At 38.6% G+C, this 27197-nt stretch overlaps 1 protein-coding gene across 2 annotated transcripts; it reads left to right on the top strand.

Annotated features, from left to right (window-relative positions):
• Positions 1 to 3455: 3455 nt before the first annotated feature.
• Positions 3456 to 27197, top strand: LOC127648267 (envoplakin-like). Of its 2 annotated transcripts, XM_052132853.1 has the most exons (22): positions 3456 to 3543; positions 8686 to 8785; positions 9230 to 9384; positions 9529 to 9652; positions 12096 to 12215; positions 12550 to 12591; positions 12765 to 12926; positions 13007 to 13114; positions 15206 to 15301; positions 16332 to 16442; positions 17734 to 17880; positions 18969 to 19123; positions 19221 to 19318; positions 20966 to 21138; positions 21346 to 21524; positions 21919 to 22057; positions 22325 to 22518; positions 22650 to 22800; positions 22934 to 23017; positions 23111 to 23215; positions 23322 to 23414; positions 23507 to 27197. In XM_052132853.1, exons 1-22 carry the CDS (start codon positions 3506 to 3508, stop codon positions 26933 to 26935), a joined length of 6003 nt encoding a protein of 2000 aa, XP_051988813.1. In that variant the 5' UTR covers positions 3456 to 3505; the 3' UTR covers positions 26936 to 27197. The 2 variants fall into 2 exon arrangements, with proteins under 2 accessions (XP_051988813.1, XP_051988814.1); XM_052132854.1 differs by lacking the exons at positions 12096 to 12215; positions 12550 to 12591; positions 12765 to 12926; ... (4 more) ...; positions 18969 to 19123; positions 19221 to 19318 and having other exon boundaries at positions 20998 to 21138.

Below are 27197 nucleotides of genomic sequence, written 5' to 3'. Positions count from 1 at the left end.
ACATTTATCTACTGAATCCCGTCTGGCTATGTGGGAACGTGATCATGGTCGAGTGAAAACTATAGTGAACATCGGCAGGGCATTTGATTCCTGGAGGGACCTTCGTTTGGTTTTGGGGGCATCGATATATCAAAATGACAGTTGTGATGGACATCAATACTGAATTGTGTAAACATATTTATAATGTTCAGTCTATTTTATAAACAACTACTGTCATCATCCACCAAATTTAGCTAACAACTATTGATAAAGCTAACTAGCTAACGCCGACATAGGCTATCGTATAAATGCAGTCAATGTATCAAGCAAAGAAAATTGATTGCTTCAAACAGGGCTGGACTGGCAACACTGACCGACGCACTTTGGGGCCAATCAGGGGCGGACTGGCCTGCGTGATAACTGAGCGGTTAACCCCCCACGTTCAGTTTCTTTTTACGTTACGTCATTGTTTTGGCTGCTGCAGTTCATTTAATGGCCACAGGTGTCACTAATAACATGTGTTTCTGAATCTTACATACTGCACCTTTAAATATGCAAAAATAAATCACATTTGCTGTTGTTTTGATCTCTATCCGCACTTTAAAGGGCTGTAAATGTGTGCAATGCCTCCCAGCTGAAGAACACTACTGTATGTAATGAGAGCAGCAGTAATGTGCATTAACACGCATCTCGTGTGTGTTCAAGTGACCCCGAGCTATTCGGAGAAGTCTGAGACACAGAAGAACATGTTTGTCACACTGTGGTCAAAGGTCACAGTGCCAGTAGAAAACACTCATAACATTCAAATAACTTAATTACAGTCTGTAAGTATGTAGTAAGTGAGTAAGTGAGTGGGTGAGTGAGTGGGTGACGTGATAAAAGAGTGAAAGACAATGTGAGAAAGAGTTGTATCACTCATTAGACTGGATGAACAGCATTCCACACTTCCACCACACAAACACACGGTTTGACACTCATGCACGTACAAATCTGCTCTGAACTTCATTAAACAATGCACATGTCTCTACAGTGACTCCAAACTATTTGGACACTCAAGTGACATTTGCAAACGTCTGAATGTCATTGCAATTGTCATCTGTGCACAAATGAGCGTTTCTCAGCACTTATTTCACTTTTCTGAGACATTTTTGCTCAATGACTTCTAAGCAACTGGAGTCTTGGTGATTTTTAATGAATGCATTCTGTGCATTAACCATCAACATGAGAAAACACAACGTATCTCAATATATTTTGCCTTCTTTTTATATCCAGTGTTTAATCAATTTGAACCAACACGTCTTTTTGTCAGTTGTATTGCTTGAAGGTGCTTGTGCATTCTCTCCATAAAATAAATGACATGTCATTTGGTTATCTAATGCATTGACATTCAGACATTTTTGAGTGTGCATTAAGTGTCCAAATACTTCTTGGGGCCACTGTATGTTCAGTATTAACTAAGCATTAAATAATTATGAATAGAAAGCTGGAATAATATCATGCATACAAAATAATTCATTCTTTTTAAGCATTTACATCAGTGAATATTGTGATTGTGAGAATGCTGTGTGTGTCACTAAGCTTAAGGCAAAAAATAATGTTGTTGTTATTATTATTAGGGTGAATTATTTTTTTCATTTTCCAAATATTACAGGATGGTCCCAAATGTACCCACACACACACCCATCCAACCCTAATTGGTGCTATAATTTCCAATGCGCTGTAAGTCATCGTGGTGGCGTAGTGACTCGCCTCAATCCAGTTGGCGGAGGACGAATCTCAGTTGCCGCCGTGTCTGAGACCGTCAATCCGCGCATCTTATCACATGCTGGTACATCCGATGCTGTAGTCCCCTTTGTCCCTCTCGCACAGAGCTTGGGGACGGGCTCGTGCTCCCCAACCCGTCGCGCTGGTTGTCCAGGACCGTCCAACTCGGCTATGCGATTCAGTTCGTTACCACGGAGACATATTGCCTGTGAAGGCTTCGTGCCATCCACCGCGGCATCCACGCTCAACTCACCACATGCTCCACCGAGAGCGAGAACCACATTATAGCAACCATCGAGGAGGTTACCCCATGTGACTCTACCCTCCCTAGCAACCGGGCCAATTTGGTTGCTTAGGAGACCTGACTGGAGTCACTCAGCACACCCTGGATTCAAACTAGTGAACTCTAGGGGTGATAGTCAGCGTCTTTACCACTGAGCTACTCTATACAATATAGAGTTTTATAGAGTTGATCGCGTTTCAAGGCGAACCAAACGCTCAAGCTGACACACGAGACGAAAGAAGCAACACGAAAGGACATGGTTGCTTCAGAAAATGTCACATTTGCATTTAGGACACTATTGGTTAGGTTTAGGTTGAAGCTTTATGTTAGGGAGGTACGCTTTACCTAATAAAACATCCATCTAATTTTCATCTTAAAACCCTTGTCTTGTAAACACCATTTCACTCGCTTTTGGCGCCCCCACTGGACAGTTTCACTGAAAACTGCAGTCAAATGTTTAATGAAGAACAGAGATTCATTTAGCAAAACTTTTTCATGAGGGTCTCTAGACAGCGCATGCACATTTTTACGGGAATCGGAACAAAGTCTTGGAGGTGTGAGGAAAAGTAGTGGACAGAATACCAACTAAGTAACTAGAGTATTTAGTACTGGAATTACTTTGTCCCTGACAGATCTGTTCTTTCAGATTTGCACTTCTAGTCAATTTCTCCACTTTTGTTTACATGCATGATGTAACACCGATTATACTTATTAAGCCGGCATTATGTACATGTAAAATGTTTAACCATGCCAGTATTCTTACCTTTTTCTGGCTTAGGCCCGAAACATACTTTATGCAAGTGCATGTATGCCGATACACGGTCCAGTTAAACGATAACTGGACCATGATAAAGTTGCCTTCGAACATCTGTGCCATTAAACTATGTGTTATTATTCAGGTGAGTTGCTTTAAAATATATTGACATAAACTCACTTGATCTACTCAAGAGAAACTTATCGTAGATGTGTACAGTCCAAACTAATCTCGCTATAGCACCCCTTGTGGCAACATTGAGAATGCAACGCATACTTGTGATGTGTTATGAACTGCAGCACAGACAGGGTCTTCGTTTTAGGCATTTGAGACATTTGACATTCATGACACTCTTTTCCAGAGCGACTTACAAAAAGTGCTTCCACTTCACATTCTGCATGAGACCAACATGTGATCAACAGCTGGCCATAATGACTTCTCTTCTATCAAGACTGATCTATATTCTGTCATTATTATATACTGTATTGTGCAGGTCAGTGCAAAGAGAAAGAACTGAATGTAGAAGAGCGATAGATTTAAAGAGGAATTCAGAGAGGAACAGGTATTGCCAGTCCACCCGAAGGGACTGAATGTGACATACCTGTTTCAGTAGGCGGAGCCACAACAGGTGACAACCCCATAACAGAAGAGACAAGAGTCTTGGACAGCAGAGAGTGAGACAGACTGAGAGACAGACAGATCGCTCCCAGACTGAGGGTCTCAGGATGTTTAAGAAGGAGTACAGTCCCGTGAAGGCCAGCCTGTAAGTTACAGTCACTCTGTTCATCTGCTGTTTCTCTATTAACGCTATTATGTAATGATATGAAGAATGCCATTTCTGTTCAATTTAAATGAATTATTTAACTTGATTCGGTTCTAAACCCTTCTGAGTGTGCAAACCCGTGTTTGGGAACCGCTGCTCAACATTACACGCTTCATACTACAAGTTATTGTCTACTAGAAAGAATTGCAGGAGTATGTATTTAACTGTTTACCCTTGAAGTGATGCAGCACTGGAGTGTGTATGTGTTTATGATAACGCTCAGTGACGGATGTGATTGATCTTTATGGCTGGGACGGGTGGTATCTCACACACACAATCACACACGGGTGGTTTATGAAGGGATATTGTACAGTAAGCTGGTCATTATCACAAAATAAATCTGACAGAGATATCAGGACACATTTTATCATCAGGCAGGGGGTTATTTTGTGATGAAGATCATTTGACTGAACATTATCCCGCTTATTACACAGACACTTACCAATTAAATCATTAAAAGCACATGGAATATAGACTTAAGCTGCGTTCACACTGACAGCTACTTTGTCGTTGCATGTCGCCAGTGGCTAGCGGTCAGGTCGCTAGTGGTGTGTATGGAGAGTCTAAACAGCACTGTTTCTTTACAATTAAAATTATTATTAAAATATTAGGATCATTTGAGCTCTACCATCTTCTCTCTTATTGGCTGTCGCTCCCGAAAGTCGCTCTTCATTTGCATAAAGTTAAAAAAGTCTCAACTTTGTCGGGTCGCTGGACACGCCCACATCCGGTCGCCAACGGTCGCCGTCGCCAGGCCGTCGCTCGTGTTGCCGGAAGTCGCCGGCAGTCATTGAAAATGAATGAGATGAGGTCGGTTTGTACTTTGATAATTATTTATTATTATAATAATATAATTAGCCTAATAATTATTATTATTATAATTTTTTGATAATGTTCATTTGATAATGCAAGACTATTTAAATGAACTGCGATAAGATCATTAAAATTAAATTGATACAAATGAGTGCAGATTTTAATTGGCATAAAACATTTTCTTATTATAAGTAAATATTTTAAATATTTACATATTTTTTTAGTAAACTAAAATGTAAATTTTAATGAATTGTGGGTTATTTAAAATGCACAGTGCAGATGTGCAAAAAAAAAAGGGCGTTTTTTGAATCGCAAACAAGCTAAAAGGAAGAAAAAATGGTGAAAACCTGAATAGAAATGGACAGTTTTATGCAACATGAGGTATATGAAATACACGCAGTACCGCTTACTCGCACGTTATATTTTATTAAAGGACACAGCAGTTGCGGAACACAGATGATCGCTTCATCTTCATATACAGTTTGATCTAAAATCTTGATGTTGCATTAAGACGGCTCATGTTAGGATGCTCATTAAAAATACAGAACGCAGATTGATGTCTCATTGCATATGCAAAACAGATGCCACAACAGTGATAATTGACAAAACTAATCAGACAAGACAAATACAAATGTTAGTATGATTTAAACTTTATACACTTCAAATATCTCAACCAAAACCTTTAAATACTGTACAACAGATGAGTGTATCAGTGGTGTAGCCAAGGGTGGGCCGGGGTGGGCCTGGGACTCCCGAATGAGACTCAGACCCACCCAGAAAAGTAGAGATTATTCTTTGATTCAAAATATATATTTATAAAACATTTACAAAGCAGAATGACTCATTTCTGAAAGGTTGAAAGAGCTGTTTGGATGCGCCGCTTCTCTGTTGTTAAGAAAATTGAAAATTGGGCAAAAACTTGGCCCATCCATTTTATACTGAGGCCCACCCAAAAGTAGTTTCCTGGCTATGCCCTTGATCACACACCTGCAGAACAATCCTAGCATCGCTCAACGTCACACAGTTTGTTTGCTAGGCGATTTCTTTGTTGATGGCGGAACATCTAACAGTAAAATAAAGCTAACGGTAACATTGCTATTTTACTTCTTTATACGTCATGTTCCGAGGGAATAATCCACATCCTACTTGTGCATTCAGAGGTCGTACTTAAATATTTATTTGTGTGTGTGTGTGTGTGTGTGTGTGTGTTTATGTGTGTGTGTGTTTATATGTGTGTGTGTGTGTGTGTGTGTGGGTGTGTGTGTGTGTACATGTGTGTGTGTGTGTGTGTGTTTGTTACAGAAATAAATATATAAAATAAAATTAATATTTTTTCCTGCAAGTCTTCTTCATGAATATAATTAATTATCAGTATGAAAATGTGCAACATATTGTAACAAGTACCAATTAGCTTCTGCAATGATTCTTTAATTAATACCCAATCCATCCAAACCATGAATTATTGATTAAATTAGTTAATTAAAATGACATGTAAACTAAATGTAGAATCAGAATTTGTACAGTTAATGAATTAAATATGAGTGGATTTATACATTTACATGAGATATGTAAGTACATTATTGTGGGGGAGTCCTGAGGCAGTTTAATTGTTCAAGTGGTAAATGTCCTGAGGGTAAATACTGTGCCGGGATGTCCTGGTGCTCAGTGCTCTGTAGCGCCAGCCAGAGGGCAACATTTTAATTTAATAAAATAATATAATTTAATATTAATTAAAATGTTTGCAGTTCACATAACATTTTTAATTGTGTAATATTTATTACTACACAATCAAATTGTATTTATTTATTATTATTAAATTATTATGCTAAATGTTTTACACATATTTATAGTTATATTCAGTGTTTATATTATTGCAATATTTATTATTATTATATTTAACTTAACGTTTACACTTATATTTATTATTTATATATAATTTATTATTTATATTTTTACATATTAACACAATTTTAACAAAATTGTGTTTCTTTTAGATGGTGTAACTGGTGAACAAATCAAGGTTTAATCAGCTTTTTCACAGTTTTGTTACAGTCTTGTGGTGTAACAAATATTTAAGAAAATATTTACATGGTTGAAACTCCAGCATACATACCTGCACCTCCATATAGTGTCTATGCATTGGAATTGTAACCGTTCCTACTCGAACCGCTCCGAACGGGATTCGAACAGGGGTCTCCTGCATGGGAGGTGGGCGCTAAAGGCTACAGCCTCTAGCATCAGTCGCTAGTGCACCTCTTAGGCCAGAATAGTGAGGTTTACATACTGCACAGCTACCTACCAGCTGGCTTCCGTTACATCCTGAGAAATCGGCCCGGGATTTTACATAGAAACTGGCCCAAAAGTTGAGCGGGTGGGTGGGGGGTGGAGGGGTGTAGCTGTCGATGGCCAGTCCGCCCCTTATCGGCCCTAAAGTGCGTCGGCCCACTGGGAAAATGCCCGGTATGCCAGATTACCAATCCAGCCCTGACTCACCCCCCTAAACCTCACTCCCATCTGGGTCACGGCACCACTGTAACTGGTCCTGCTCAACCCGCTCCGAGCGGGATTCGAACGGTCTCGGCATGTGATGCAAGCCTGCTAACAAGGAGGTTAAAGGCTACAGCTCCTAGCATCAGTCGCTAGTGCACCTCTTGAGGCTAGAGGAGTGCGGTCTACACACTGCACAGCTCTACCAGCTGGCTCCTATAATAACACTACCATGACTCACTTATAAACCCAAGACTGGGTGAACTTAAGAAACACAAAGAGCAACAGAAACCAGCTGCTCAAGATATTTAGTGGCCTTTAGCTGTTGTAGAAGTGCCACACGCCTGATTGTTTCGAGAGAATGAACCGCCTGCGCTCATGGTGTGACCTCTAAACAAGCAGGTCTGGTGAACTGGAATCTCTTCCTGCTGCGGAGTTTCCTCAAGAGAAGAGGAAGAATTCCGAGAGCGCCGAATCCACATTCCTCAAGACACTCCCAGACACCTGTCACTCTCTCGAGAAGGTGTGTCGGCTTGTGTAACCGAGCAGGAATCTCAGGACAATAGACTGAAGATATGTGAGGGGGGATGAAGATTTAAAAAGGAGATTGAGGGATTGACAGATGTAGAATTCAGGCAGGGCAGAAAGTGTTTGAGCGAGCTTTTACCCCAGAAGACCCTGTATCGCATTTGAGCTGCTGATTCTGGCCCAGAACCGCTGACTTAGACTAGAGACCACTTGAGCTGACAAATTTATCATTTTTAACTAAATTAAATTCATAAAACTCAAAATATTTGGCTGTATGTTAAAAATTACTCTTTAAAAATTAATTTTGTTATGAAATTCTAATGCATAAATCTTATTTATTTATTTATAATATTTTTATTAGTTAATACAAAATGTTTTTTTTTGAGTAATTGCAATTATGCTGATCAACTGTCTGTTTTAGGGCTTTCATAACTAATAATTGCCATTAAAAATGTCAAACTTCATGAGGTTTGTGTCATTTATTCATATTAAACTAGGAATAATCCATAACAAAAAAGGAATATTAAAAAGGCTTTAAAACTTGTAAAATATTGCACAGGGAAAAGTAATATTATTAATATCAAAATATTCCCAAATACTTCAAATGTGTCTCTCTTCTTGGTCAATGTTAGTTTCAGTCCATTCTCCATTTATTTTGGAACTCATGCCAACATTTAAATTATATTTAATTTAATTTTCATTAAATTTTTTAATGTAATTTAATGTATTTATTTAATATAATTGTATTAAATATATTTATTTACATTTTATTTAATGTTTTTATTTAATAAAATTTTATTTTATTTCATTTATTTTATTTTATTTCATTTTTTTATTTAATTTAATTTAATTTAATTTTGTAATTTAATTGTATTATTTAATTTATTTATTTATTTTATTTTATTTTTGTATTTATTTATTTAATTTCATTTTACACAATAATCATGGTTAAATGAAATAATTGTGATCAGACGATTATTAAATAATCACTACAATCGCAGCATCACAGACTCAAAGTGTTTCACACTCTTCAGTAATCATCTCACTGATGACTTGAATTAAACTGGAATATGAGAAAGTATTAAATTACTCACAGCAGCTTTAAATTTCAGTCATTTTCGAATTCAATATCAATACAGGTCAAATGTCGAGGAACAACTGAGTGGTCATGTATGCATGATCAGATATTGATTTGATAATGGATGTGATCAGTTGTATATAAATATATGAATATGAATATTTGTCTCCATTCAGGTCTCAGGCGGATGACATGATCACTGTGATCACACGCTTGCAGCAAAATGCCGATCAGGTGGAGAAGAACATACTGGAAGCTGAGAAACTGCTGGACGAGGCAAGAGAACACACACACACACACACACACAGACACACACACACACACTCACACACACACACACACACATCCACACACACACTCACACACAAACACACACACACACACACACATACACACACACACATGTTGGTCTACCTATCATTATGAGGACTTTCCATAGACATAATGACTTTTATACTGTACAAACTATAGATTCTATCCTCTAAACCTAACCCTACCCCTAAACCTAACCCTCACAGAAAACCTTCTGCATTTTTACATTTTCAATAAAACATTGTTTAGTATGATTTTTAAGCGATTTGAAATATGGGGACACTATAAATGTCCTCATAAATCACATTTATAGCATAATAACCTTGTAATTACCAGTTTGTAACTTACAAAATTGATCTCAAAGATCCTCACAGTCTGTTTTTGACCCGTCTTTCTGTCTGTGATCAGGACAAACAGAATGATCGTAATGGGGTTCCTCTGAAGCGTCCCGGTGCAGTCGCAGAGATTCTGTCCAAAGCGGAGATGTTACTGAAGGATCTGTTCCTGGACGTGAACAAAGCCAAGAGACTCCATCACCCACAGGTCAATGAGATCGAGCTCGAGTGAGTGACATCACTTCCTGCTCACATATCTCAATGATTGCCCAGCTCAGATAGAATTCGACTGAGAAATGTTCATAAACTCAGAGGAGAATCATGACACATGTTCCTCGGCTCATATCTCACATGTGTGTGTTTGTGCTGCAGTGTCACTCATCTTCACGACCGCTGGTCTAAAGACTGTGGCAGGTTCAGAGATCTCTACGGTCAGCTGCATGAGCTGTATCTGTCACCCGACATCGACTTGAACAAACTGCTGTCTGAAAAACAGGTGAGAGACAGACAGATTCACCGCAGACATCAAACATGAAGTCCTTCACCAGTAAATATCCATTAAATACATCAAACAGGCACAAGTGCAAGAACACATGCAACACAGGCAACACAGGCAACACAGGAAACACATGCATCTCATGAAACACATCCAACACATGCAACACATCCAACACAGGCAACACAGGCATCTCATGCAACACAGGCAACACAGGCAACACATCCAACACATCCAACACATCCAACACAGGCAACACAGGCAACACAGGCATCTCATCCAACACAGGCAACACAGGCAACACATGCATCTCATGAAACACATCCAACACAGGCAACACATGCAACACAGGCAACACAGGCATCTCATGAAACACATCCAACACAGGAAACACATGCAACACATGCATCTCATGCAACACAGGCAACACATCCAACACATCCAACACAGGCAACACATGCATCTCATGAAACACATCCAACACAGGCAACACAGGCAACACATGCAACACATGCAACACAGGCATCTCATGAAACACATCCAACACAAGCAACACATGCAACACATGCAACACAGGCAACACATGCAACACATGCAACACATGCAACACAGGCAACACATGCAACACAGGCAACACATCCAACACATCCAACACAGGCAACACATCCAACACATCCAACACATCCAACACAGGCAACACATCCAACACATCCAACACATGCAACACATGCAGCACATGCAACACATGCAACACATCCAACACATCCAACACATGCAACACATGCAACACATGCAACACATGCAACACATCCAACACATCCAACACATGCAACACATGCAACACATGCAACACATCCAACACATGCAACACATGCAACACATCCAACACATCCAACACATCCAACACATGCAACACATCCAACACATCCAACACATCCAACACATGCAACACATGCAACACATCCAACACATCCAACACATCCAGCACATCCAACACATCCAACACATCCAACACATCCAACACATGCAACACATCCAACACATCCAACCCATGCAACACATCCAACACATCCAACACATGCAACACATGCAACACATCCAACACATCCAACACATCCAGCACATCCAACACATCCAACACATGCAACACATCCAGCACATCCAACACATCCAACACATGCAACACATCCAACACATGCAACACATCCAACACATCCAACACATGCAACACATGCAACACATGCAACACATCCAACACATCCAACACATCCAACACATGCAACACATGCAACACATGCAACACATGCAACTAAAACACAAACAGCTCTAGAGTTTTTTCATAATTAAATATTTCATCATCCTTAAACAAGTTACTCTTCAACAAAATTGTGTAAGATTATACGACTTATTTTCAGAGAAAAAATCTTTAATTATATTCATTTTTCAAACCCAAATGACAAATAGTTTTTTCTTGCTTTAAACAAAAAACACACACATTTTTTTACATTTTGTACAAAGAACTTGAGAAAAATTCCTGCCAATGCGGAAAAAACAATGAATTTAAATTAAGAAATATTCTCTGAAAATAAGTAAAAATATCTAAATATCTTAAAACAAGATCATATTTACTCATTTTACTATTAATACAAATATTACTTTTATATTTACTTACAAATATTGTATTCATTATATTATTATTAATCATTATTTAATTATTAATTATATTATATTTAATTACTCAAATGTTTTAATACTTTCTAAAATTACATTTTAAAATGTTTTTTTTTTATTATTTAAGAAATATTTCAATAAATTTAGTGACATTTATGCTTAAAACAATTAAAAACTATTGGCCAATAAACTTAATTCAAAGGATTTTTTTTTATTAAATTGAATAATTAAATAAATTAAATTATATATATATATATATAAACTAATTATTTTTAATTAAGATCTTTTACTGGAAAATATTTTTTTTTTTGCATTGAGAAATGTTTTTATTACATTTAATAATTAAATAAATGTTCATATATATTATTTATTTCTTATAATTATTATATAATAAGTATAATAAATATAATTATTTATTATTTTTTATTATACTTATTATATATATATATATATATATATATATATATATATATATATATATATATATATATATATATTTAAACTAATTCTTTTTAATTAAGATATTTTTACTGGAAAAGAAAGCTTTTTTTTTAGTTTTTTTGCATTGAGAAATCAAAAAGATATTCACAGTCTGACTTTAAGTTTTTATTCTTTATTAAAGCATCTCAGAAACCAAAACACTGATCTGAAGAACATTAAATGAACATTAATCTGTAAAGAACCATTTACAGAATCTGTTATTATAGTTCATGTGTGTCATCAAGAGTGAACATTGTGTGTGTGTGTGTGTGTGTGTGTGTGTGTGTTTCAGAGTTTGATTGTGGGAGGTGATTATGGCCCATCTCTGTCTGATGTGGAGCAACAGATCACATCCCATAATATCCTGCACAAGCAGATGGAGGCGTATCGCTCGGCACTGGACTCCAGCGCGGTCAGTGCTTCATTTTTGTCTGTTTACTTTTCTCATTTTATTGTGTGTGTAGTTTTAAACTACGAGTTTAGATATGGGAATAAAACGAGTAAATAGAGAAAAAGAAATAAAAAAATATATTACAAAATTATTTAAACCATTAATAAAGAAAAGTGTGAATAGAAAATTAAATAAATTAAAATAACACATTGCAATAAGTAAATTAAATGAATATAGCATGTACACCATTTCTTTTTTATATTTATTTCTTTTTCTTATTTTTCAATGTGAGCAGGTGCTGTTTAAAGCTGTCGCACATTTAATAAAAATAACTTTCCTAAATGTCTCCCAACAGGAAAACTCGTCTGGTCTTCAGAAGCAGTACGCAGATCTACTGGTAAAGTCTCCTAAAAATCAAATACATTTTTTAAAAACGATAAAATATGTATTTTTTATAAATGTTTGATTAGTAGTTTTGTAGTAGGTTTGTGCCCTCAACACCCTGTTATCATGGGACACACCTGTATTTTGTAATAATGTGTGTGTGTGTGTGTGTGTGTGTGTGTGTAGGACGTGTCTCTGAAGCGCCGGCAGGATCTGTCATCTCTGTATGACTTCATGCATGGCTGCAATAAAGAGCTGCTGTATCTGAATGAACAACAGCGCAAAATCCTCAAGAGAGACTTGAGTGACCGCATGATCGACAGTGCTGGAGTACACATGGAGTACGAGGTGAGAGAGAGACATAGAGGATGAACAGAGAGAGAGAGTTTACCCTGTTACTCATGTGTGTAAATGTATTTGGTGTGCAGAGGTTTAAGAACAACGGCCTGTTGACTCATGAGCGAGAGGTGAACCGACTGACGGATGACGCTGATGCACTCATTCTCAAAAGACACCCTGGATCATCTGTTATAAGGGTATTCATTCATTCATTCATTCATCCTTTCACTCACTCATCCAGTCATTCATTCACTAATTCACTCACTCATCCAGTCATCCATTCACTCACTCATCCAGTCATTCATTCACTCAATCATCCAGTCATTCATTAATTTATCCATTCATTCACTCATCCAGTAATTCATTCATTCACTCATCATCATTAATGCATTCATTCATTAATTCACGCATCCATTCATTCATCCACTCATCCAGCCATCCATTCACTCATCCATTCATCCATTCACTCATCCATTCATTCATTCACTCATCCAGTCATTCACTCACTCATCCAGTCATTTATTCATTCATCCATTCATTCATTCATCCATTAATTCACTCATCCAGTAATTCATTAATTCACTCATCATCATTAATGCGTTAATTCATTAATTCACTCATCCATTCATTCATTCATTCATTCACTCATCCAGTCATCCAGTCATTCATTCACTCATCCAGTCATTCATTCACTCACTCATCCAGTCATTCATTCACTCATCCAGTCATTAATTCACTCATCCAGCCATTCATTCGTTAATACATTCATTCACTCATCCAGTCACTCACTCACTCACTCACTCATCCAGTCATTCATTCACTCATCCAGTCATTCATTTGTTAATTAATTCATTAACTCATCCAGTCATTCATTCACTCATCCAGTCATTCATTCGTTAATTCATTCATTCACTCATCCAGTCATTCATTCACTCATCCAGTCAGTCATTCACTCATCCAGTCATTCATTCGTTAATTAATTAATTCACTCATCCAGTCATTCATTCACTCATCCTGTCAGTCATTCATTCATGCATTCACTCATCCAGTCATTCATTCATTCATTAACTCATCCAGTCAGTCATTCATTCATTCACTCATCCAGTCATTAATTTGTTAATTCATTCATTAACTCATCCAGTCATTCATTCACTCATTCAGTCATTCATTAGTTAATTCATTCATTCATTCACTCATCCAGTCAGTCATTCATCCATTCATTCATTCACTCATCCAGTCATTCATTTGTTAATTCATTCGTTAACTCATCCAGTCATTCATTCACTCATCCAGTCATTCATTTGTTAATTCATTCATTCACTCATCCAGTCATTCATTCACTCATCCAGTCATTCATTAGTTAATTCATTCATCCATTCATTCATTCACTCATCCAGTCATTAATTTGTTAATTCATTCATTAACTCATCCAGTCATTCATTCACTCATCCAGACATTCATTTGTTAATTCATTCATTCACTCATCCAGTCATTCATTCACTCATCCAGTCATTCATTAGTTAATTAATTATTTCATTCAATCATCCAGTCATTCATTAGTTAATTCATTCATTCATTCATTAACTCATCCAGTCATTCATTCACTCATCCAGTCATTCATTTGTTAATTCATTCATTAACTCATCCAGTCATTCATTAACTCATCCAGTCATTCATTAACTCATCCAGTCATTCATTCACTCATCCAGTCAGTCATTCATCCATTCATTCATTCACTCATCCAGTCATTCATTTGTTAATTCATTCATTAACTCATCCAGTCATTCATTAACTCATCCAGTCATTCATTCACTCATTCAGTCAGTCATTCATCCATTCATTCATTCACTCATCCAGTCAGTCATTCACTCACTCATCCAATCATTCATTCACTCATCCAGTCATTCATTCATTCATTAACTCATCCAGTCATTCATTAACTCATCCAGTCATTCATTCACTCATCCAGTCAGTCATTCATCCATTCATTCATTCACTCATCCAGTCAGTCATTCACTCACTCATCCAGTCATTCATTCATTCACTCATCCAGTCAGTCATTCATCCATTCATTCACTCACTCATCCAATCATTCATTCATTCACTCATCCAGTCATTCATTCACTCATCCAGTCAGTCATTCATCCATTCATTCATTCACTCATCCAGTCATTCACTCACTTATCCATTCATCCATTCATTGTTCTGAGGGAGTCTTGTTGTCATTTATTTGCATGTGATTTAAATCTGTCTGATTTATATTCAGTGAACATGTGTGTATGATTCAGGCGTGCCTTGAGGACGTGAAGAGCGAGTGGCAGCGCTTCTTGGATCTGTGCATGTGTCAGGATACACACCTGGACAATGTGGAGGACTACAAGAAAGTGAGTCACAATATTAAATATCACTTAACATGGTAACATTACTATAATCAACACCACTAATATAATTAAAATCAATGAATATTTGATGAATAATTTATTCATGTTAATATATATTGGGGTCATTGACAAATAAGGTTGTCTGGGGTGATAAAAATGATAAATCTTTAAAAAAACAAATCTTGTTTAAAACTTGTTTAAATCAAGACAGTAGAAATGTAATCTTTGTGTCCAATTTAGTTTCTTAATTTAAAAAAATAACTTTATAGCATAAAAAAACAATTATTAATGATTTTAATGACATTTAAAAAGAAGTTTAATTGCATCTTAATGTGAGAGTGTACATAACTTAATCATTCATTTCAAAAGTATTTTATTTATTCAAGCTAAAAACGTTTTCTCTGGGTTACTGAATAAAATTAGCCTTTTCATAAAAATGTCAAAACAATAAAGGGTCCAATTAAAGTAACTGAATCCAAAATAATTGAAGGTCGCATTTAATTGGCTTTTTATAGTCAACAAAATGACTGCATGTTGGTAACACCAGCTGTCTTTGATTTTTTTAAGAACTAATTAAAAAGATTAGTCATGCCAACAACAGGAGTTTGCATGTTCTCCCCGTGTTTGCGTGGGTTTCCTCCGGATGCTCTGGTTTCCCCCACAAGTCCAAAAACATGCAGGTTAAGTGAATTGGAGACTCTAAAATGCCCCGTGTGAGTGAGAGTCCTCCAGCCACTGGGGGTGCATCAGGAAGGGCATCCGGCGTAATCTTGTGCCAAATAAAATATATATATATGCAGACTATAATGAAGCTACACGGGACAAACGCTCATGCCAACAATACATTTTCAACATGTGAGCTTATTTATTTATTTGTTCAGTCTCCAGACAGTAACACCAGAGAAACTGTCACATTTACTTTGAACTTAGTAGAGGTGTATTCAGGTATTCATTGTGAATAACTTATAGATGCAGATAATGATTGTTGTGTTATTGACCAATTAACCGTTTGTGTGTGTGTGTTTATCTCTAGTATCAGCTGAACGTGGAGACATTTATTGAGTCCCTGAAGAGAATCAAATCCACCACAGAACCATCAGTACTGAAAAACATGAGCAACCATGAGATACTGCTGCAACTGGAGGTTAATACACTTTTTTTTTCTTCCCAATTTTGAAAGCCCAATTCCCAATGCGCTCTAAGTCCTTGGGGTGGCGTAGTGACTCGCCTCGATCCGGGTTGCGTCTGAGACCGTCAATCCGCGCATCTTATCACCGCGGAGATGTAGCACGTGTGGAGGCTTCATGCTATTCTCCACGGCATCCACGCACAACTCACATCGAGCCCCACCGAGAGCAAACCACATTATAGTGACCACGAGGAGGTTACCCCATGTGACTCTACCCTCCCTAGCAACCAGGCCAATTTGGTTGCTTAGGAGACCTGACTGGAGTCACTCAGCACGCCCTGGATTCGAACTCACGACTCCAGGTGTGGTAGTCAGTGTCATTACTCGCTGAGCTACCCAGGCCCCCGGTTCAGGGTTGGGCTGGAAATCTGGTATACCGTGCATTTTCCCGATGTGCCGACGCACTTTGGGGCCAATCAGGGGTGGACTTGCCATCTGGAGAACCGAGCAGGCCGGTGGGTCGGGCACGAAATGTGCCGAATGGGCCGCGATAAGCTAAAATGAGCCGCCGCGTTATACATAACAGACAACAAAACGGCCCCGCGATATGTAGAATAGGACAGCGACCCCCCCCCAGTTGGGCCAGTTGCCATGTAAAATCCCGGGCCAATTGATCTTCCCAGTCCAGCCCTGCCCCGGTTAATACACTTATTATATTATTTTATATATTGTAAGCAAATTCATGAAGTGTCATTCCGTGTTACTTATTTTAACGTTTGCATTACATAATCTACTACATTTGCAAGCTCGTTCAAGTGCGATCAGATTGTGCTCTAGCTCAACTGATAGAGCGCTGTACTGGTGATGTAGTGGATCGGGGTACAAGTCCTGAAGAGCAAGCGAGTTAACACATGAGTCGAAAGTGTCATAGAAGCAGCACAAAATGCTTTCCCACGACTCTATCAGTTAGGTTTAGGTTTAAGGTTTAGGGTAGGGAGGTCAGTTTTTGTTGTACAGCATTAACTTTAAAAACCTCATCTGTTTGGTAGAAGATTTTACTCGCTTTTAGCGCCACACAGTGGACATTTCAGCACGAATGTGCCGCAAAAAGTATTAGAAACCACCAGAGACTGGCAAAGATGTTGCCACAGTCATGTTATTTTCATTAAATCACCTCGAAACTAAGATTAATAGTTGTTCTCGACAGATGCTTTGCAGTGTTACGCAGTAGCCGGTTGAATGCATGAGCTGTTACTACATTGTGAATGATGAATAATTGCATATATGTGTGTTTGTGTGTGTTCAGGGAGAAGAGAGAGCCATCACGAGGAACGAACAGCGACTGGTGGATCTGAGAGAATTGTGCACCACTATCGCTCCTCTACATCTGCGTCGGACTATCGCAAATAAACCCGTCAGTGTCATTGCACTGTGTGACTGGAGCACAGAGAGGGTAACAAACTACAACACACTTTAATGACACATACTTACTGTAAAATATCATACTAAATTCCACATATCCAAGGTGTGAATTACAGGGTGTTTGCCCCCCGATTAAAACTTTAACATTGAGAAAGTTGGGAAAAATGTAATACAATTACTAAACCGTTGCAATAGGACAATTGTACATGCAGCAGACTCATTCTCTGTCTTCAAAAAAACGGCTAAAGACACCATTTTTCCATGAGCGCTTATAAACCTTTTTTCACTCTAATCTCTGTCTTGGCTTGTACTTTTCTAATGCAGTTGAAACGTTGTAATGCAGCACTCATTATGTTACTGTCTCTTTAAGATCAATCACTTACGTCAAATTATTTCTCATATTGCTAGTCGCTTTGGATAAAAGCATCTGCTAAATGAAATGTAAATGTACGTATTACATAAGAAACCTTATCAAATGACGTAACCACAAAAGTTATATTACAAGTTTGTCCGATTCGCCTATTTGCGAACTAAAGTCACACTCGTTTTAGGAGGTTGGCTAGTATGCGGTATAAATTGCATACTGCTTACTATTTTATTTTATAAAAAGTGAAGAAGCAGACGTTATTTCACAATTAATATTTTAAACAGTAGTACTGCATGCTACATTGTTGTCACATGACCTCACAACAATGCATGTTGAATTCAGCGCTCCAGTTATGATCTTGGAAAAATAAGTACGATTGTTTTTTACATTTTTTACAAGATTTACATTTGGCAGTCTGGTCGAGTGTTATCCTCGTCAACGAAATTACTGTTCATTGATGAAGGGTTTTAAAAATGTATACTGTTTTGACGGATGCGCTAGGCACATAGTACCACCAACTCAGGCACATGTGCAGATGACGCGTACTAATGCGGCCTCTCCGTGTGTCTTGGAAAAACGAGCTGTGCTCGGACTGTCTGTTCGAACTGTTCTGATGACTACATTTGCATCAAGCGCACTGCACGAGACATAGTGCCACATGGAAACCAAAGTGTTCTTTGACCTAAGAGTTGTACATAAATATACACATTGTATAATTCGTTCACTGTATATATTGTCTGTTGGTCTATCAGGACTCCGTGAGACGAGGCGATAAGTACACACTGGTGTCCAGTCCACGAGAGGAGAACTGGGAGGTGAAATCCAGCACTAGAGAGTTGAAGGTGATTCCAGGAGTCTGTTTCCTCATCCCACCACCTGATTCATCTGCCATTGACACAGTGGACAGGTAAGATCCTGACACACAGGAAGTGCAGACTCAGAGCTCCTTACTCATTTTTTACATTTTATCATAAACTCATTTTTGTTTTGTTTCCTGTGTTCAGTCTGAGCAGAGATTTCGCTGATCTGAAGCGGACTAGATCTGCTCTACAGGCACAGGCCAGGACGACCAGCGTGGAAGTTGTGCGGGTCATGAGAACAGGTTTGTGCCCTCAACACCCTGTCATCATGGGGCAATGCACACTGAGTATTTTTTTTTTATATAGCGTATTTAATAATAATGTAATTTGAATATATTAATTATACTATTTTACATATATGATAAAAACATTTTTCTCCTCCATGTTCATTGTGATGCATCACTCCACTAGATATTACACCACTAAATTAGTTAATTATTTTTATAAAATAATATATAAATATTATTAATAATAATTATCAATAATTATTAAGTGTTTGTAATTTAGTATAATAATTATAAAATGTTGATTTAATTTATTAATATTATTTTCCCTCCTGTTCATCACAATGGACCACTCCAGAAAAATCTAGTTCATTATCGAATAATAATAATAAATATAGCTGCAAGCAGCGATACCGGGGTCAAGCCAATTATCGGCACCATGAGCAGCAAAAGAAGCTTTGTGACATGTTTTTGGTTAGAGTCCGATGAACTGTGTATGAGGAGTAAGAAAAAGTACATTTTCAATCATAAAAAAATCCCATTTATTAAAAAAATAAATAAAAATAACTAGTTCACTTTTGTCCAGTATGTGGCACTGTTCTGAAACTGCTGAGGTACTATCTGGGCATAATGGTTATCATGCAAGAAAGCATTCAAGAGTTATAAGCCAAATTAGCAATTTTTTTTATCATCTGACCAGTAGGGGACAGTGTGCCAAAACACTGCAGGTAAGCTCGGGACTTGGGACACGTACAAAGTTTCATCCCAATCCCTCAAAGGATTACGGAGATACTGTCTCAAGTTAAATTTTGCGCATTCTTTGTCAGATTCGTTGAAGCGCTATTCAAAAAAGGTATGGTTTATAAAAAATCTGTGAATAGCTTTTTGTTGTGCGTGACTCTTAATGATGCAGGCCAATTTTCATGCAAATCGGACAAACAGTCTAGGAAGAGTTGGAAAAAGTAGTTTTTTTCATGATGGAAAATTACATCATAGGATGCAATCGAAGTGGCTTGAGCCAAGGAATCAGAGAAAAAAAGCACTCACAGTTAAAAAAGTGAGTGCAAATTTGGGCAGTTGGTGGCGCTAGATGGTAACATATCTGTGTGCCAAATTTCCAAGCTTTCCCGCAAACGGTTCTATGGGCTGCCATAGACTCAAGAGCAGAAGAAGAAGAAGTGGAATAATAATAATAATAGGAAAACTAACAAAAACAATAGGGGTCTTTCGCCCCTTCGGGGCTTGACCTCTAATAATAAAAATAATAATAATATATTTTATTTATGAATAATATACATTTCCCCATAAAAAAGTATTAAATGTCCTTTGCAATGGATTTAACTTCTGTAAAATTACACATTTAAGAGAAATAATCTTCAGTGTAAATTGCAGTGCTATGATATTATTGGTTAATAAAAATAGCACAGAAGATCATTTGTTTCAGAGGCAGAGAAAGTTATTCAATTTTGATGAAATATTACAAAGTCAAACATTTTCTTACTTTGTAACATTGTGCACTGATGAATCCAGCACAGTAAGAGCCGGAATATCTATTAAGAGAGTAAACAAAGCCAGTTTTGATTTAATGTTGACTTTAAACAGAGAGCTGTGATGTATCTCTACTTGATCATATCCTGTGGATATGTGATTATTCTCTCTCTGCAGCCACTGTAGAAACAGTCCCTGATAACTCAAAGGCCAGAGTCATCTCCAGTCAGCTGGATCGGATCATTGCAGACCTGGTGAAGCTAGAGAAGGACGTGCTGAACAGAATAAGATCTCCTCTGCAGCGGTCTGACCCCATTGGTGATCTATCTGTCAGGATCCGAGATCATGAGGTAAGAACGGACACTGGATTTTACGGAAAGAAAAAGCTTGTTTTTTAATGCCCTAGATTTGTAATGTATTTAAGTTTTCATATGTGTCAGAAAAAATATATTTACTGTAAATATGTCATATAGAGGCACGTTTTATTTCAGTGACAGGATGTCAGTCTTAAACATGAACGAACATTGAGAGACTATTGTTTGATTTAATATCTCCAGAGATCTGTTGTGGCTCTGAGAAATCTGGAGGCAGAGAAATCATCCGCTCAGAGGGACCTGCAGCCTCTGCTATTAGAGAAACCCCTGGGGCCGACCGCAGCCACCCTGTCTCAGAAACTGTCCATCGCCAACAACAAGATTGATGACATCACAGCCCTTACTGATCTGTACAATAAGAAGTAAGAATAACCGCTACAGTTTACGTGAACTTTACAGTAAATATTTAGTTTTTTGCCTTTTGCATAAGTGTTACTTCAATTACTATGGTATTGAGTTTTTTGGGTAATACCATTGGTTTGGACACTAACATTATAGTAACATCATGCTTTGAAGTATCTTGGAGTGCCATGCAAATACTATGGTATATGAATGTGGTAGTCATACAGTGCTATATCAACGTACCATAGTATTACCATATATCATTGTGCCATTGTACCACCCAGAAACGTAACTATGTATTCAGGATTTGTGGGACCAACTGGGATGCTTGTGCAAAGCTCTATGTATATTTATGAGTTCCTCTATGGAAAATATGTTCAAAAAATGGGAATAAACTTGAGATTATTTCCTCAGAGCCACAGCCGCCATGTTCCTGGAGAAACAATTTAAGAAGGTGGACAATATTGTGTCTGCATTTGAAGACCAATTAGCTGCAGACAATGTGATCTTGGATGAGCCCAGTATCATACGCCACCACTCCGTTCAGATACAGGTAGTCAGCCATTTTAGTGACTCGTTATAGTTCGCCAGTCCAGTTCTTCGGCACCAGACTCAGTAATGAACCTCGCTTTGTGCACAGACGCATTGTTTAGTTTAAAAAAAGAGGGGTTCTCCACAAACTGTTTGCCAAAGAGCGAATGCCATTGTATGCTGTAGCGTTAAGACTTGTCTTTACTGGAATTTAGTGGCCATGCAGTGTATCTCAAATTCAAAACATAGCAATGATGAGCTTTGGTGTCTGGTATTGTCTTCTCCCTAGAACATGAGTAATGATGTTGCCTCCAAGGAAGATGATATTCAGCAGCTCAACCATGAGTTAGAAGTGACAGAGCAGGCCAGCAGCTCCCTGCAGAAGAGCTTCCAGGAGTACTGCCCTGATATCCGCTACCAAGAGTCAGAGGTCAAACGCTTGAGGAATCGCTACTACAACATCAACATCCAGCTAGAGCATAGGTAAGATTTCATACTCTGGTAAAGAATACCTTTTCTTGTTTGTTTTGTTTACTTTTAGACATGTTTGCATTTCTTACAATGCTTCTTCATTTTACAATTTGAGTACTGAATCCGTAACCTTTGCTTTTCAGGGCAGCTCTTCTGCAAGAGGCAGCCAATAAGAACCTAGAATTCCAGAGCGCTGTGCACTCCATCTTTGTTTTCATGAACAATATGCCCAATAACAAGGTTTGGGCTGGTGATAGTGCATCACAAATCTATGCCAAACAAACCTCTCAGATGGTTCGTATTAGGTGTTTTTTGCCCACATTTTGACCTTATTTAAAATTTTTATGCATTTCATTGTAAATAAGGCCAGTCAAGAATTGTCTGACCACTAATTTAAGCAAGTCTGTATTTTGCTGTTTGGTTGCAGAGAGCGGTTGAAGACATCAAGAGAAAGGCGGAGGATGTAGACCGGCTTGTAAAAGTTTCTCATGAGCTGCAGAGCATTCTTAACGTACGTAGACCATCTTGCTGTGCCTATGTCCATAATACTGTACCATTCAAATTCATTTCCGAGTGAAATATTCCATTGTTGCTATGTCTGCAGGAGTATGAGGTGAATTCTAACAAATACCGCCTCACATTGGGAAAACCGGAAATAAATGCAAACAGATTTCAAGCCACTACCCTTGCTGAGGCTGTGCAGAAGAAAGTAGGCTACTCTGCCATGATAATAAAGCATTATTAATCTGATCAAGGAAAATTCATTACATGTCTAAGTGCATGTTCAAATGTCTATGTAATTGGTTCTTTTTTAGGAAAGAGAAATTGTGAGACTTTATTCTGAAATGTCAGCAGAGAATTATCAACTTCTGAATCAAGTAATCTTGGCCAAGGAGCTCATAAACAAGGTACAGAATTTCTTAAATGTAGCTAGAAGTACAGTGTTGATGTGGTCACTGTTGGTGATTTAGCATATCCTTTATTTGTTTCCCATGAACAGAATGAACAAACTGTGCACCATGTGGTAGTGAAGCAACAACTTCAGCTACAAAGTCAACAGAGAGAAAATGAGGAAGTGGATGGCATGAAGCGAGAGCTTGCTGAGGAATCCTCTCGCCGCATTCATGCGGAGCACGATCTGTCAACGTACAGTAAACGGATGATGTCCCTCAAGAGCCGTAGAGGTGTGGAACGGTTGGAGGAAAAGGAGATTGTGCATTACTACCGCGATCCAAAGTTGGAGGCCGAAGTGGAAATACTGAAGAAGAGGATAACTGAGGAGATCAATAAACGCTCTGAAATGCACACAGAAATTGAGTTTGTCAACCAGAAAATTGTCAGTCGTGAAAATGAGCGGATCGTCATAAAGCCCAAATTGGTCATGAAGGTGCTTACAGAGATCGAACGTGACCCCAAGCTGGACGTTGAAGCAGCTAGGATCAGAGAGCTCTTATTCAAACTCAGAGAGGAAATTCGAGTGTACGAAAGTGAGACAGTGCGAATAAGAACGGAAATCACAGTCCTGGAGAAAAAGAAGCCAGTGATAAGAGAGAGAGTGGTACTGAAAGAGGTTGTCAAGCTGGAAAAAGATCCAGAAATGCTAAAAGCTGTAATTAGCTTCAAGAACCAGATCTCAGATGATAGTATTAGGTGTAAGACCCTGAATGATCAAATATTCCACATCAGGAGTCAGATCAATAATTTGGAGAGGATTATCCCATCCATCCAACCAAAAATTGTCATAAAGGAGGTGAAGAGAGTTGAGCAGGATGCAGAGCTCCTAAAAGAGTCCAAAAGTCTCCGTTTAAGCCTGGAAGAACTGATACGAGAGAACAGTGTTTTGATTCAAGAATACTCTAGCCTTCAGCTCCGCTACACCCAGGTGGAGGCGATAAAACAAAAGATAGAGATTAAGGAGATTATCAATGAGATCTACAGAATTGACCCAGAGACAGAGGTGGAACTGAGACGACTAAGAAATGAACTGAATGAAATTAGCAGACGGCGTACTAGCATAGAGCATGAAATAAACTTAATTATGGTGGACCTCAAGACCCTGCGCTCCCAGAAACCCAAGGTCGAGCTGAAGGAGGTAACTAGGGAAGTGGTGAAAGAAGAGAGGAGCCCTGAGGTCGTCAAAGAAATTAAGAGGTTGAACGATCAACTCATCATTTTACGAACCAAATATGACTCTACTATGAATCGGGTTATTCGTCTACGCAAGGAGAGAGATGAATGGAAGACTGAAAGGTCAAAAGTGGAGATGAGAGTGGTGACCAAAGAACTGATTAAGTATGAAAATGACCCACTTGTAGAAAAGGAAGCCGAACGACTCAGGAGGGAAGTGCGTGAAGAAGTTCAACTCCGGCGAACGGTGGAGGAACATGTGTATGACCTTCAAAACAAGTACATTATACTGGAGAGACAGAAGCCAGAGGAAAGGGTTGTAATACATGAAATAGTGCGCCACCAGAAAGATCAAAATCAGATTCTGGCTCACGAGAGGTTAGTCAAGACTTTAGAAGAGGTAATTAAGACTCGAAGACAATTGGAGGTGGAGCTGCAGCAAATGAGAACCCTAGTCCTGGAACTGCAGGGAAAACTGGAGCATGCTGATCGGCAGAAGAAGGTCATCCTAGAGACAGAGCTTAGACAAATTAAGGCTAGGATCTATGAGCTTGAGACCTGTCCAACACCTGTTGAGGAAAAGATTGTCATTGAAGAGGTTCTGAAAGTTGAGAGAGACCCTACTGTTGACAAACGAATCACTGGGCTCCGCACTGAAATGGAGAATGAGGGTACTGTCATTACCCGCTTGGAAAGAGATGTTAGAAACCTCAAAATCAGGATTGAAACACTTACCAAAGAGAAATCTGTGGAGAAGACAATATACAAAGAGATCATCAGGGTGGAGCAGGACCTAACTGTAGAGGCAGAGAGAGAAAGTCTCAGAAAACAAGTGGCCCAGGCGAGGAATGCCAGAGTCCTCCAAGAAGAAGAAATTCAGAGAATTACCACCAAAATAACTCAAATTCAGACAACCAGAACAAATTATTCTCAAGAAGAGACCACCTTGACTGTACACAGGGATAAACTCAAGAAAGAGCGGGATGAACTTCTTAAAGAGTTGAGAAGGATAGAATCTCGAAAGCAGGAGATCACTGTGAATTTCAAACATGAATCCCAACTCTTGAGTGAGAGAACAGAAGTCATCAGGCAACAAAGCATAAAGCTTGACACAGAGATCCAGAGTCTGGAAAGAGATATCTTGGAGGAGAAAGAGAGAATCCACCAACGGGAAAGCACTATCATAGAGCTGAAGAAACAAGTACTGATAACACAAAATTCTGAGACAAATACCAGAGAGTCCAATAGGTCCACCAAAATCACTATTCTGGATCCAGAGACTGGCAAAGACATGTCAGCCTACGATGCCTATGTTGAGGGTCTCATAGATCGCAATAAGTACATTCACCTTCAGGAGCTTCAGTGCAGTTGGGAGGAAATCACAACCACTGGTCCTGAAGGTGAGACCACTCTTCTGCAGGACCTTAAAAGTGGAAAGCAGTACTCTGTCAAGACAGCTCTGCAAGATGGCCGATTGACCCAGTACGACCTTCAGCGCTATAGAGATGGTAAAATGTCAATTTCAGAGTTTGCACTTTTGGTTGCAGGGGAGAAGAAACCAGTGACTTTCCCTGATTCAAGTACAACACACACAACTTCCACTTTGAATAGCCGCTCGTTCTACTCTAGCAACAGCAACTTGAGTACATTGCAAATCACCAGTGGAGAAGATCTCTTCCCAATTTCTGGAGTTCTGGATGTCACCACAGACAGCCGAATGTCCGTACGAAGTGCCATGACTCGCAAACTGATTGACCTTGACACAACAATGAGACTTCTGGAAGCTCAGGCTGCCACAGGAGGCATAGTAGACATGAACAAGAAGGAAAAGTTCTCTGTTCACAAGGCAGCGGAGCGTGGATTGATTGACACAACCCAGGTTCACAAGCTCATCAATGCGCAGAAGGCTTTTACTGGTGTAGAAGACCCTGTGTCCAAACAGCGAATGTCTGTAGGCGAAGCAGCTCACAGAGGCTGGATCCCAAATGAAAGTGCCTTGTGGTTCATGGAGGTACAGTTGCTGACCGGTGGTCTGGTAGACCCTAACAAAGCAGGTCGTGTCGGCCTGCAGAATGCTGTTGACGCAAAATTGATCGACGCATCTGTGGCCAAGCAACTTCAGGATGAATCCACCTTTGTGAAGAATGTGATCGATCCGATCAAGAAGGAAAAGATCACGTATAAGGAAGCCATGGCACGATGCAAGAGGGATCCGACCACAGGGCTTCTCTTGCTCCCAGCCGCCTCTACTGATGACACAGATGCTCCTTCTTACTCCAGCTTCAACTTCTCCAAAAAATAAATTCAACAGAGCTTGAGATTTTTTTGCTATTTTGTAAGGGACATTTATTTTATGGAGTTCTTTCATAACCAAGTATTCAAAGATAAATAATCTCTGGTGTGGATGGATTTAATTTTATGTCATGCTAAGGTGTTTATATTTCCTGTATTGGTTTTTAACGTGCCTTTGTCAGTTACTTATTATTTTCGGATTCCCAGTGGTGAATAGGCTGAACTGCTTTTTTAACTTTATGATAATAAATGGAACTATCTCATATATTCTT

The sequence above is a fragment of the Xyrauchen texanus genome, chromosome 8 (assembly GCF_025860055.1).
Source record: "Xyrauchen texanus isolate HMW12.3.18 chromosome 8, RBS_HiC_50CHRs, whole genome shotgun sequence".
Classification (NCBI taxonomy): Eukaryota; Metazoa; Chordata; class Actinopteri; order Cypriniformes; family Catostomidae; genus Xyrauchen; species Xyrauchen texanus.
The sequence above is the reverse complement of the archived record's forward strand: the minus strand, read 5'-3'. Positions and strand labels throughout refer to the sequence as shown.